The sequence below is a fragment of the Strix aluco genome, chromosome 15, assembly GCF_031877795.1.
Source record: "Strix aluco isolate bStrAlu1 chromosome 15, bStrAlu1.hap1, whole genome shotgun sequence".
NCBI lineage: Eukaryota > Metazoa > Chordata > Aves > Strigiformes > Strigidae > Strix > Strix aluco.
Genome location: NC_133945.1, coordinates 6,380,982 through 6,395,114, shown reverse-complemented (window position 1 = coordinate 6,395,114; position 14,133 = coordinate 6,380,982). Strand labels below are relative to the sequence as shown.

The window sequence follows — 14,133 nt, the reverse complement described above, 5'->3', positions numbered from 1 at the left end:
CCAATTCGGCGTGACTGTGGTCCCCCAAATGCCACTTGGGAAGGAGGGAACGGTGCTGGGCAGTAGGAAATAAGCACCGAACGTGCTCTGTTCTTTCAAAATAAAATACAGTTGTAGCAAGACCTTGAATAAAGCCCCAGAGGATCCCCAAAATGCCACCTGCTGCCCCCCAAGATTAGATACAAAAATGCTTCCAGTTGCTCATCTTCAGTTGCTAGCACAAAAAAAAAAAAAAAAAAAAAAAGTGAGATAAAGGATCCCCCTTCTTCCAGACCGCCCCACCAATGCTCGGTTTCCAGCTGTTATTTATTTGCTCGTTTGTCAAAGAGCCATCAGTACAGTCACGCTCCGGTGTAGCAGCACAAGTTAAGGATGCAGTAAAGTTTCAGGTACCACTTCTCTTTCTGAACTACAAAAAATTTACCTTTTTAAAGCAAATAAAAAAACGGTGCTACGCCAAACCCTGCTCACACACCGCCACTCAGCGTGTTGGTTGGAACAGCAACGTTACAGCAGTGACACCCTGGCGGTTACGGACTCCAGCGTGGCGTTACTCACCAACACGCACGGGGAAGAAGGGGAGAAACTGGAACCAAAATCGGTTTTTGTTAGTTCCAGATGCAAAATGTTTCTTTGAAAATCTCTTGTACTTGAGCAGATCTGCAGTATGCAGCTGAGACCAAGAAACAAGGAAGAAACTGTAATTAGGAAGAAGATGCATTAAAGACACAGATGCCAAGCCCGCAAGGCTGGGTCCTACCACTCATCTCTTTTGTTTAAAGACACTGAGCTGGAGGGTGGGAAGAGCGGGAGGGGGTTGACCCACCCACTGAAAATCTGGATGTATTTTCCCCCAAAGTTTATCCTACTCATCCACTTCGACACCCCATCAGAAAAGCCGCCCGAGGGGACGTTCCCTCCCTGCAGTTTTCAAGCTGGGGTCACACAGCACTAGTCCAAGAACAGAGATGGCTTTTAAGCCCCGTGGACCAACCAAGACAAAGAAACGTGCCACACTAATGTGGCTTCTCAGGGGGTCCGAGATCTGAGCCCTGTTTAATGTGGCAAGGCCTGGACCCCCTCACCATTTAGAACATCGCCTCTGTGGCCTCTCTAGCTGGGCTGGACCCAGCACAAGCCGCAGGGTGATTAATCCCAGCAGCACACAGCATCTCCTCTAAGCCAGGCCTGTTAAGCTGGAGTCTCCCAGGCCCAGCACGGCTACTGCTGGTGCTCCCCAGGACTGTTGCCTCTCTGGGGACCAGCACCCAGCTAATAACCCCACATTACTTCCAGCAAGGTGCAAAGCAGCTGCTCTGGCTACCGGCAGCAAGGCCTCTGCAGGAGGAGCCCCACCGCTGCTCAGCTGTTAGACACGCACTTAGGCACTAGGTAAGTGGTTTCTTCTCAGGATTTTGAGCCAGCAGACAAATCCCTTCTTCGTTTGTGTGGTACTAATACAACACACAGATCACACTTAAGAGCAGTAAGCAGGTTCATGCAAACAGGCTTAAGTTAAAGTGACAGGGTATAAGGAACAGTGCAATCTCTAAGCCAGCACACTGCCTGGAGAACTTACTGCAGGCCACGACTGGGAACGTCAGAGCGAAAAGCTGGACAGTCCCCGTGTGCCATTCCCAGACCGGCGTAATTCACAAACTCAGCTCTGAGCTGGCGGTGGCAGAGCAGGTCTGTCACCCAGAACGGGGTTTAGCAGAGCCACAAGCAATAGACTCAGAAGTGTTTAAGTAGCAGCACAGAAGAAAAGTTCAAATCTTCAGCTGGCAGCGTAGATACTGCATTTTGTCTCTGTTGTAAATGAAGACATCTCGGGCCACAGTCCCACTGTCTGCATTCGCATGAGGCTCCTACAAAAATAACAGGTGCTTTTTCCTAGACCTCAAGGTTTGACCTTTCCTCAGCCCAGACTCTGAGCCACGTACCACTACTTGTAAAATGATCTGCATGTGACACACGTGACAGTTTGAGAGCCAGCAATAGAAGGATAAATATTCTTCATCATAATATAAATATGCTGTAAAACATCTCAACAAGGGCAAAGTGCTTTTTTTTTCCTTAATTAAAACAAAATAAAAACCTAAATATGACTGTCTCAACCACAACAGAAGGTTCAACTCCTAAAACATCTGAATAGTCTAAATTACACTTAAACTGACATTAAAGTGATCCAGGCAGGGTGCTCAGTCCTTTGGGACACGGAAATTATCCTTCTCCTTCCTGATGGCCCCCATTGTTCGGATGGGGTCGGTCTCCCCAGCGTGCTGCTGAACCGTCTTCTCCCTGCCAGGAGGGAACACCAGGGACAGCAAATGCAAAGACTGCCAGAAAAAAATCTCATGTATGAAGTCACCACTCTCACGTTTCGCCTGCATCAAGGGGAAATGTTGCACTTAAAGATCAAAGACTCGGGGCTTTGGCACAGGCTTATCAGCTCCCTTGGTTTAAACGCTCATCGGCAAGAGGAAATTGCAAACACTCTTATGCCTCGAACAGCATCTTTTGCTGTGCCCGTCTGCCAAACTCTGCTTGATGAAGGAACATAATTACACAACAAAGCTTGTTCTGTCTCCCGAGTCAGGGACTTCAGCGCTGGCAGAGATGTTCACCACAACCCTTCAAATTTCACTGCAGCAAGCTCCTGCCAGGACAGCCAGTATTTTTTAAGGAGGGTCTCAGGAGCATCAGAACAGGAATATGTGAGGCAGGAGAGCAATTCCCACTTAGGGCTCTTTCTTTGGAGGCCTCCCCCTTCCCACAGCCCCCACTCCCAGCACAAGGACCATCCCCACAGCCACATCTCCTCCATACCTCACTCGCATGAAGGGGTTGTATGTGAACTCCTCTGCGATGGTGGAGGGTATGGTTGGCTCACCACTGTCATACTTTGCCTGTAACAAGGGAGAGATCTCTGCTTAACGAGGCATGTTTTGGTGAACAAGAAATGTCCTGTACATTAACCACGCAGGGTTGGTGGTGCACCCAACGGCCTGAGCTGCTCTCCTCAGGCCAGGCCCTTCCCAGGGCCTTGCACACAGTCGGTCAGGCAAGCACTGAGCTACACACAGAGAGACCTGGGACAGAGCTGACCCTCCCAGACATGGGCATCAGCCTGTAATTATACCAAGAAGTTTCCAGGGAGGGTCCCATCTCCACCAGACAGCAAACCATCTTCTCCGGGCCACACATAGACTCTGTTCCCCAACACGTCGCTCCCCTGGATGCACAACAGCTCCTGGCTCTTAACTCCCTTTCCTCAGCCTCTCTTTCCCCCCAACATTGTCTTCTCTCCTCTACCTCCTCAGAGAGGCCCTGCCTCTACAAAAGCATCAAGCCTAGGGGAAGGATGCACCAGCTTACCTTGGCCCAAGCCAGCTTTTCCTGGATAGTGATGTTATTGGGTTCAACGTGTCGAGCAAACTTGAGATTGTTGATGGTGTATTCGTGACCGCAGTAAACTCTCTAGGAAGAGAAAGGAAGAGTGACACCGGGTAACTCTGCAGACACAAAGGGGGAGTTCCAGGTACCACCATCAGGTTATGGCACAGCAGGAACAACGGAGTCAGCCCTCCAGGACACACAACACTCTCCACTGGAGACGTGCACAGGAGAAGGGCCCGGAGTTATCAGCCGGTATCATCTGCCAATTTAACGATGAGCCTGATGAAAGAGCCCAGGCATCCCAGCTCATTAAGTCTTTGTTTTAATAAGCAGGCCCTACTCTTTCCCCACAAAGCACAGAAGTATTTGGGGTAGGTATTTCCTTCCCAGATGACACCAGCTATTCAGCACCAAAGACAATTCGTGATGTAAGCATTCATTCCTCCAATACGTGAGAAATTCTCTCTCTGAACAATTCTTAGGAATACAGGTTTTTTGATGTCTGTGGTAGTTTCTGGCCAGTTAACTTACAAGCACAAAAGGAGAGGTTCATACCGTTTTGGGGTCCAAGCTGCCCAAAATCTCAATCAGCGCTCTGTACATTTCCTCCGGGGTTCCCTCGAAGAATTTCCCACACCCAGCCACAAACAGTGTGTCACCTGCAAGGGAGGCGTGACACAGCATCAGGACCAGGCAAGGCTCCTCACAGCAGAGAGTGAGCACACGGTCCCCAAGGGCCCAGCCCTGCCCTCGCTGTTCTCGCCACAGCTCAGCAGGAGGCACGGGCTAAGCCAGGCTACGCTGCTGCCCCACGCAGGCTCAGTTCTATGTAAACCCACGCGGCAAACGCAGCTTCTAAACACAGAAAACCCTGCGGCCTCGCCAAGAAAACCGTGCCAGCACTTCCCTACCTGTGGGCAGCCCCCTGTCCCCACTTGTCCTTTCTAGAGTGGACAAGGAACACTTGTTCTCTTTGCTAAAGGAACACTTGTTCTCTTTGCTAGGAAGCTGAACAAAGAGGAGTCGCCTCTGCGTTTTCTCCCCGGTGCTCTCTAAAATCTCACTTAAGCCATTACTTCTTCCATGCAGCAGCTGGTGCAAGCTCTAGAGAATGCCCGTCAGGAGAGGGATGACATGGCAGTCTGGGGAGACTGGGCGCAGCCCCAGGGAAGGGGGAACCCTATTCTCCAAAACAGGATCCAGAACCTGGCTACCAGCCCTCTCTTTCTCCCCTATTTTCTCTTCTCTCAGTTTTGTTACAGACATGAATACAGATCTGTGGAAAAGCAACAGGTTTTGGAATCAGCCACAGTTTGACCTGAGACAGTAAACCAACAGCTCTTGTTTCAGGGAAGAAACTGCTGTAGATGTAGGACTCATCCAGGGCTCGCTCTCGACGTTGCTTGCAAGGTGTCCAGCAATGGATAACAAACCCAGAGGGGTTTCACCAGTTTCATCTACAATTACTACTGGGTAGCACTTGGTAAGGGGGCAAGACGTGGACATTAACCACTGGCAGAAGAGATGAATGCACATCCAGAGCCAGGAGCACACAGGCAGAGGGGTAGCTTAGTCCTTTGCAACACAGACTGCCAGCAATGTAACCTCCCGACTCCTCACCTGTAAAAACAGCAGGTGGCTCGGAGCTATTTGGCTTAGTCACATAATAACAGATGTGTCCAGAGGTGTGACATGGCGTACAGAGGCATTTCACATTAAGAGATCCCACCTGAGAAGAAGGCAGAAGACTAGAGCTTTAGCTACTGTTTGCTAGCATTTGTATGGTTAGAAAAGAATTGCAACTATCACAACGGTCTAGTAGTGCTACAGGCAAATTCTCACATAGCTGGCCAGTAAACATCAGCTCTGCTCCTGGGAGAGTCCAGCAAGAGAGTTTTATGGCAGGGATTTGGAAAGGAGCTGTTTCCTCCTAGCAGGTGCTGTGACAAAGAGAACTGCCAGATTTTTTCATTTACATGCAGAGTGACTCAGTGTCTGGTTGGCAGCACGAGCAAACAGATCCAGAGCAACACAAAATCCTAAACAAAGTTAATCGAGTGTAAAAAGCTCCAAACAAAAATGAAGCTGAAGGGAAGAAGTGGATGACACTCACAAAAAGGGAAGGATTAAACAAGTTCATGAGGCCAAGGGGGTGTTTCCCCCACAGCCCCAATCTGCACACCTTCCCATGTATTTCCGTGCTTCCTTCTTTGCTGCTGCCCCCCAGCAAATGTGGACTAGCAGTGACATTCACGCCAGCCTGCCCATTTCACAGCAGTTTATGTCACCTGCCAGCTCGTCTGTAAACAAACAGCCAGGCTCCATCAAGGTTTGCTGCTTTAGCTCTGGAAAAGCAAGGCGGGCAACTAGAACTGCTGGCCTACTTTCTCTTCACCCTGTATTCCAGCCTTCGTTCGGAGAGGACCACTTGTGTTTGTTGGGTGTTAACCAGGTTCCAGGCAGAGCACAAGCCCTGTCCTTTCACACATCTGTTCTACCAGCCCAGATAAGGTCATTGTCAAGGAGCACCCACACACCAGCACGCCCCAGGCAACGCCGGTGTCCGAGCCATGCCAATGTTCTCATCAGTGAAGTATCACCGGCCAAAACAAGACAGAGGGGTTATGGTTCACCGGGCTGGAAAAGGGCAAAAGCTGTACTTAAACTATCACCTACATCCAAGAGATGGTAAAGGAGCTGTCACCACAGTATTAACTCAAGTTGGACCACACTGGCCCATCTCTAAGGCTGCGACACAAAGGGGAGATGCCCCCGGCCGAGTCCTGCAGCTCACTCCCTTTACCTTGAGTGATGTAAGGTGAGACACTTTCTGCGTCAGTGCTCCGACTCTGCTGTCTCCCCCATACACGCGCAACCCCGACTCCATCTTTACGAGCTTCTCATTTCCTCCAGCATGGTCCCTGAAAGGTCAGAAGAGTAGATTTGGGCAGGGATAGAGACAAATTTATCATAACTCATATTGCAATGGCAACCTCCAGGTGACCATTTCTAATCAGCTGTTCTCCCAGTATCTACCACTGTCCTCATATCAAAGGATATGCTGCACCAACATGAGATAATTTCTCCAGTAACCGGGCCAGCAAGGGAGGGAATAACGTCCCACAAGTTCATACCTAGTTGGGAAACACCAGCCTTAGGGGCTCACAGTCAACCCCCCAGTAACTAGGGCAGGAAGAGACTGGGATAACTGGGGTATGTGTAATTCAGTGTCCCACACGACACCGTGGAGCAGGCACACAGATGTCCAAACAGCTCAGCATCCGCCTGAGGTGCTGGTCCTGCAGGTCAGGGCACAGAGGTGGCTCCACTGTGACCCACGGGAGATGTTACTCAGGTTCAGCACTGCAAAACTGCTAAAGCAAAACTGGTTTTGGCTGGGATAGAGCTAGTTTCTTCTTCTTAGTAGCTAGAATAGTGCTGTGGTTTGGATTCAGTATGGGATCTGGTATGAGGAGAATGTTGATAATACACTGATGTTTTTAGTTGCTGCTAAGAAATCAAGGACTTTTCAACAGGGGTAACACTTTTAAACTGTGAGAGTGGTGAGACACTGGCATGGGTTGCCCAGAGAAGCTGTGGCTGCCCCCTCCCTGGAAGGGTTCAAGGCCAGGTTGGACAGGGCTTTGGGCAACCTGGACTAGTGGAAAGTGTCCCTGCCTGTGGCAGGGGGGCTGGACTAGATGATCTTTAAGGTCCCTTCCAACCCAACCCATCCTGGGATTCCCATGTCCTGCTAGTGCACAGGTGCCCAAGAAACCGGGAAGAAGCACAGCCAGAGCACGGGACCCAAACTGGCCAATGGAATAGTCCAGATCATATAATGTCATGCTCAGCGTACAGGTGAGGGTTGGCTGGGAAGCTCGCTCTCTCGCTTCCAGGATTGTGGTTTTGGGATTCTAGCTTCTCTGGGATCACAAGCCAGGAACGGGCTGGGCATCGGTCAGCAGGTGGTGAGCAATCGTATTGTGCGCCACTCATTTGTATTTTCTATTATTACTATTATTTTATTTCAAATATTAAACTGTTTTTATCTCAACCTACAAGTCTCCTTACCTTTACCCCTCCAATTCTCTCCTCCATCCCCTGGGTGGGGAAGGGTGAGTGAGCAGCTGTGTGGTGTTTGGCTGCCGGCTGGGTTTAAACCACGACAACAACCCTGGCAGAGTTAATCTGCAACGCAGGTAATCCTCCCACAAGTGCTGACTGGGAGTAGCGTGCCTTACAGGTATGTCCTAGCACCTCAGTGTGCTCCCTCCCACACTCCACAGCTACCTTCACACACATTTATTTCACTGGCCACCCAGAAGAAGTCAGCATTTTAAAGGTTAAAGGCACCAGAGTTTGCAGTCTAGACAGTGAATCTGGTCACAGCAAGCCCAAGGAAACACCTTCTGAGCTCTGATCCTTCTCCTCACACCTAAGCTCCTGCTTAGAGAAGAACAACTTGATCCAGAAAAGCAACAATTGGCTGTTTGTGTTTCTGCAGAGGGAAGAGGGATCCCAGCACAGCAGATAGTTACCAGTGATGATGTGTAGTCAGGACAGTGGTCAGCTTCACGCCGTGCTTTTTGACTGCATCCAAAACCTGCAGGCACAGGGCACAGCAAGGGCGTTACAACTCACATGAAACGACTTAACAGCACACCCGGTGCCTGGCATAACCTGGACACAAGTGCTCCAAGGTCTGAGAGCCAAACCAGCACCTCTGCAGAGAGCTCATCCCTCTCCAAGTCATAGTTACAGACCAGGACACAAGGTCTCTAATCCAACTAGCCATGACTAAGCTTATTTTCTCTTTTCTGCACTACATCAAACTAAGGGCAAAAACCAAAATCAGGTCAATAACGCTTGAAGTCAGGGACAAGCTGCCTGAGCCAGCAGCACTCTGCCTGTGAAGCCCTGTCCGTACCTATGCATGGCCAGTATTTCCTGCCTTTCCCCCACGCCTGAGTCAGCATGTGACTAATTCTCTCGTGGATGTGGCAACCTGGAAGGATCTCCCAGGCCCGCAGCGGTGAGCACCCTGCTCACAAGGGCAGCAGACAGCATTACCTTCTGGGGCTGCACAGGATCAACTATTGCAGCCTCCTTGGTTTCCTCATCAATGAGGAGGTACATGTAGTTGTCTGTGAGGGCTGGCAGTAATTCCACCTTCATGTCGGCTTGTGTGACCGTCTTTGACTTCCTCTGCTTGTGCTCTGTGTGCAGGAAGACAGCTCGCAGCTGCGCTGGACCTGGGGACCCCAAAACAGACTTCAGGTTAGCCCAGGGAACAAGGGAGACAGAGAACAGCAGGTCCCCCAGCCCATGGCCCCAGAGAAGGAAAGGTGTGGACAGCCCAACCTGCCTCCTTCAGAGGAAGAGGAGAGAGGCCACCATGGGACAAAGCCGTAGTGCCTGGCTGTGTCACCTGTGCCCCACAGCTGCACCAAAGAGGGACGGGACACTTTGCTCTCAGAGATGTGCTCATGCAGGGAAAGTGCTGTACCTTGATCGGAGAAAAGATTTCAAGGGGCAGGAAAACAGAACAGAGAGGGAACAGCTGGACAAAGGTCAGCCTGGGATAGTGACTTTGCAAAAAAAAAAAAAAAAAAAAAGAAAAGCACAAAAGGCCATGTTACAGCCAAAAGACAGAAAAGGAGAAAAAAAAAAAAAAGAGAAATACAGAAATACACACACTGCTACAACAGAAATATCTGCTTCGTTACTTGGGGAAATCACATCCTGCACAGTGCATGGAGAGAAGACAGGCTCTGCGTGAGGAAGGCAAGGCTCCCTGCCTGGCCAGGTACCAGGCACGCACTGCGGGCAGGCTTCTTGCTCATGAGCTATCTTGATGCAACAGCAGTGCTTTTCTATTTGCTTTTAGTTAAATGTTTAATCAGATCCAAGAAGCAAATCTAATTCCAGATGCAAATAACCTGGGCTCCACTGTTCGACTCACAGATACGCAGTTCTTAAAGAAACAATCAATCCTTAAGAGGCTCTGCCATAAAAAAAAAAAAGGAAGGGAAGCAAAGGGGAGAAGGTCTTCCATCACTGGGGCCCTGCAGTTCAGGCCTGGGTCTGTACACATGCAGGGAAGGAGGCGTCAGTCTCTGCAAGTCAGAAATCAGTTGTCTGAAGGCCCAAGGCCCTCGCACACCCCTGAAGGTGACTGTGTGGGTCTGAACTGCGCTGGCTCAGCCGCTGTTTCATTTTGCACCACTGACTCTCTCCCTAAAGCTCCCGACGCTTGGGGCTTGGCCACCGCCATCGCCATCGGTGCCAAAGGGAGGGGTCACCACGCTCCTAATCAACCTGCCCCACTCTCCCAAAACAGGGCAGTCCTGCCCTGATAAGAGCCTGCTTTAGGGAGAAGAGGCCCCACGGACTGGCTGCAGCCAACACAGACAGCCCCCCCGCAGCTCTGCAGACCCACGGGGCCAACCAGGCTGCAAAACCTGAGATCCAAGCTCTGACTGGGGCGTGCAGCTGCTGTCAACCCAGCCCTGGAAGGTCCCTCTGGTACAACTGTCCTGCCCAGAACTTCTTCTACCTCCACCACCTCACTTGCTTATGAGGGAAGGGAGGTAAGGAGGGGAGATGGTAGTAAAATTAAACACAGTGCTGCAGAGAAAACCACAAGGCACAACAGTGTAGGCATGCGCTGGGTATTTGGTGGTGAAGGCATGTAGCATTGAGAAATGCATCCGTACCTGCCGAGTGTTCCTCTGGAGCAGAAGAGTCCTTTCAAAAAAAGAGCAAAACAAAAAAAAAACCCTTACTATTCCTTGACAGGAGAAAAAAAACCTAAAAAAAAAAAAAATCAATCGCTCTTTAACTGCGCCCTAACACGAAGCACTTCTGGATGCTATCAGTCACAATAGCTATATATACTGTGTGTTTGTTTGCATGCTAGACACTAACTGGGGAAAAAAAAAAAACAGCAAACAAATGAAAACAGAACCTTAACTTCAAGTCCAAGGAATTATTCACATATTTAAAATGCTTTCCTCCTATGAACCATTTCTAACCTTGGCCGTGATCCCAAAGTCTCTTTGCCTGTTTAATTCACAATTCTTGCAAAACAAACAAACAAGCTACACCGCATAAGGAAACGTTTTCCAAAACATAGTTTAAACAAAGGAATGAGAAAACATCCATGAAGCATGAAACTCATTCTGAATCCCCATCTGCAGCTAAGCTGCACCTTTCCAGCCTGCCCACTCGGTGAGCAGACCAGAAGTGCTCTCATGCACAGGCCAGTGCTGCTCTTCGGGGAAGGGTGTGCTTGGACCCATCCTGCTCACACGTAACCCCTGCCCTGGCCCAGCACTGACACAGATCGTTTCAGGATGGCTGTAACGCCTGCAGGTCTGCTCCAAAATTAATGCCCCATGACTTCATTTGTGCTCCGCTTTGTAACGCGTCCCTCCTGACTTCATGCCTGAAGCAGAGAGGACTGGGAAGAGCAGAACACCAGCGGCCTTTGAATCACACGCTTCGGCTTTCTGGAATGGTTCATTAGCGCAGCCTGAGTCGCCAAGAGGAAAGGGTTTGCAGATGAGAAGCATTAATGTTATCACACAAATGCATACATGCTGGAGACTGAAGGCAAGCAGGCAGCAGCACGGTGTAAAAAAGTAGATTCCCTCAGAAAAGGGGTGCTTCATATCTTTTCTCTATAGCATTTTGTTTAACTCTTTTTATTACAGAAAAGAGTGGAAAATTCTTACTTCAAACATGGCTGTCACTCAAAAACCACTGCATGCACATACCCAGATGAACATCCCTGTTGCCTCATAAGAAGAAACACTACATTCACTTTTTACGTACTCTGCACACAGATATTTTTTGGATACCCAGCAGGTTTGTGGCTCCACACAATACCAAGTCCTCAAATCCAGGGCAACTCCCACTCCCACTTGACTTGCCCAGCTGGCCCACGCTGCCGGCGGCACAGCTGGGTCCAGCCCGCACAGGCAAGGCACCCACCCACTGGTGGAGCAAAACCTCTGTGGAAGGTGCATCACCCACCCTGCAACCTGGGGAACTCGAGAGCTGCTAGTTCCTCAGTTTGCCATACTCGTTTTCAAGATAGCATCAGGGTTTCCAAGTCTGGCAGTTAAGGTCAATGGATTCTCACTCGTTAAGGCCAGGTCCCAAAACCGGAGTGATGCAATAGGCCTCTGGCAAGACTTCCCAGAGACGCTGCGAAGCTAAAGCCCAAGCTCTACTTCAAGGAGATGCTTTCAGAATTGAGGCCCTACATTTAAATGCAAAGCTTTGACAGTTTAGGGTTTGTTTTCTGTTTACATTGCCAATACAGACTGCCTCCATCAAATCCAGTTTAAATGCCAGCCCGTGTTGCCCAAGCCCTCCTCCCAGGGCAATAACCAGCGCTTTGGCAGCCCCAAAACTCGGCAGGAGCCTCCCAGATCGGTTATTGATGCAAAAAGCCACCGACAGACAGGCTCCAGCTGAGCAGGTACTGACCTACTTGGGGCTGTGAGTCAGCTTAAAAACCTCGGCGCACCCCTGAGCCTGGAAACGAGAAGAGAACCCCCCCCATCAAACTTCCAGGGGAGGACCTGCTGCCAGCCGGGCTGAACCCCACCGCCAGCCCCGGGGCCGGGTGCCTGCAGCCGCCCAGCTCCCCGCGGGTCCCGGCTGTACGGGGGAGAGTCGGGGGGGGGGGGGGGCGGGGCACAGCACGGCAGCCCCCCCGGTCCCAGCTGCAAAGGGGACATCGCACACCCCCTCCACCGCGGGTACTGGCTGCAAGGAGGTCACCGCACAGCCCCCGGCCCCGCTGCAAGGGGACATCCCACCGCCCCCCCCCCTCCCCGCCGCTACCTGGGGACGCGGCCCGGTCCCCCGCACCCCGGCCCGGTCGCAGAGGAGGCGCAGCCTGGCCCGGCGGGTCCTACCGGGGGGTATCCCCGGCGCCGGGCGAGCCGCCCCGCCCGCCCCACGTACCGGCTCGGAGCAGGGCCCCAGCTCCCAGGGCAGCCAGGGCGGTGCCGAGGCCCCGCCAGCCCCCGCCGAGCATGGTGCGGCGCGCCCCGCCCGGTGCCCAGGCCCGGCCCGGTTACCTTTGCTCCCCGCCCTGCGGCCGGCCCCGGGGAGGCGGGCAGCGGCAGGCAGCGGCGGGCAGCGGCGGCCCGGCCCCGGCCCCGGCCCCGGCCCCGGCGTGCGGCGGGGGCGGCGCTGCGCCCGGCCGGCCCCCTCCTTCCCTCCCCGCTGCCTCTCGGCACGCCCGGGCCGGGCGATTTGCTAAACCCCGGTAAGGAGGGCGGGGGGCAGGCGGCTGCCCGGGGTGATCCGCGGCGGGCAGGAAGGAGAACGGGGCGGGGGAGAAGCGGCGGCGGCAGCGCGGCTCCGGGCCCGGCAAGGACGCCCCAAGGGCACCCGCGGTCCCCGGGGAAGGAGATCCGCCGCGGCCATGGCTTCCTCCTCCAAACCCCTGTCCCGGTTTTGGGAGTGGGGCAGGAATATCGTCTGCGTGGGGCGCAACTACGCCGAGCACGCCAAGGAGATGGGGAGCGCACTGCCCCAGGAGCCCCTCTTCTTCCTCAAGCCTTCCTCGGCCTACGTGCGGGAAGGCTCGCCCATCCTCCGGCCCTACTACTGCAACAACCTGCACCACGAAGTGGAGCTGGGGGTGGTGATGGGGAGCAGAGCCCAGGCCGTGTCTCAGGAAGCCGCCATGGAGCATGTGGCAGGTTATGCCCTGTGCTTGGACATGACGGCCCGGGACACGCAGGAGCAGTGCAAAAAGAAGGGCCTGCCCTGGACCTTGGCCAAGGGCTTCGGTTCGTCGTGCCCGGTCAGTGACTTTGTGCCCAAGGAGAAGATCCCAGACCCTCACAAACTGAAGATCTGGCTCAAGGTGAACGGCGAGCTGAGGCAGGAGGGGGAGACCTCCTCGATGATCTTTTCCATCCCTTACCTGATCAGCTACATCAGTGAGATCTTCCCCCTGGAAGAAGGGGACTTGATTTTGACGGGGTCTCCCAAAGGAGTTGGGTCTGTGCAGGCCGACGATGAGATAGAGGCCGGGATAAGAGATGTCCTCTCCATGAGGTTTAAGGTGGCGCAGCAGACGCGTGGATCCTAACTGGGATCCAGTCTGGGACTCTTGTCTGTGTAGGAGGCGGCGCTTTTGGGAACATCTGGTGAAGGAAGAGGCACACAAGCTGTCCTGTACGTTAAACACTTACACCCAAGCGTTGAATGGACTATCAAAGACATGTAACCCATGAGCTCGAAAGGCATTTGACTAAAGCAGCCCCGTTTCCATGGAGGCTTCAGCCTCCTCCGAGCCTGTGAAAACCTGGAGACAACCCAGCTCGGGGCAGACAGTTAACACCAAAATGGTACCTTGGAAGTGTCGATGGAGACGGCGTGGCGGGGAGCTGGGCTGGCTGTCACTGTGCACGCTCCTCTGTTCCGCTGATGCTTTGAGCTTTGCCAATGTATTGCCTTAAAATAAAAATTAGAAAATAAATGATGATTGCAGGAGCTAAAGCTCACCCATGCTATGTAAAATCAAAGATGTATGTGTAACACTAAATCAAGAATTACAGCTTCAGAAAAAAATTCTCTCCTTGGGGTATTCTACAATAAAAAGATGTTTGCTTTTTAGATTAGTTTCACGATTCCTCCGTGCATTTTTCAAATGTACAAATTAAATGAGGATTGCTTTCCCTCCCTCTCCAAGGGGTGTAA

The 14,133-nt window shown here is 52.1% G+C and overlaps 2 protein-coding genes across 10 annotated transcripts; one reads left to right on the top strand and one right to left on the bottom strand.

Annotated features, from left to right (window-relative positions):
- Positions 1-288: 288 nt before the first annotated feature.
- On the bottom strand, positions 289-12,721 carry HAGH (hydroxyacylglutathione hydrolase). Of its 9 annotated transcripts, XM_074840793.1 has the most exons (10): positions 12,498-12,721; positions 10,119-10,149; positions 8,473-8,654; positions 7,941-8,005; positions 6,203-6,320; positions 5,020-5,128; positions 3,955-4,058; positions 3,379-3,480; positions 2,830-2,909; positions 289-2,301 (listed from the first exon to the last, which is right to left on the bottom strand). In XM_074840793.1, exons 3-10 carry the CDS (start codon positions 8,575-8,577, stop codon positions 2,202-2,204), a joined length of 783 nt encoding a protein of 260 aa, XP_074696894.1. In that variant the 5' UTR covers positions 8,578-8,654; positions 10,119-10,149; positions 12,498-12,721; the 3' UTR covers positions 289-2,201. The 9 variants fall into 9 exon arrangements, with proteins under 9 accessions (XP_074696894.1, XP_074696889.1, XP_074696887.1 ...); XM_074840788.1 differs by lacking the exon at positions 10,119-10,149 and having other exon boundaries at positions 12,498-12,596; XM_074840786.1 differs by lacking the exon at positions 10,119-10,149 and having other exon boundaries at positions 12,382-12,572.
- FAHD1 (fumarylacetoacetate hydrolase domain containing 1) lies at positions 12,721-14,049 on the top strand. Its single transcript, XM_074840795.1, has one exon. The coding sequence runs from the start codon at positions 12,848-12,850 to the stop codon at positions 13,520-13,522; it is 675 nt and encodes a 224-aa protein (XP_074696896.1). The 5' UTR covers positions 12,721-12,847; the 3' UTR covers positions 13,523-14,049.
- Positions 14,050-14,133: the final 84 nt, after the last annotated feature.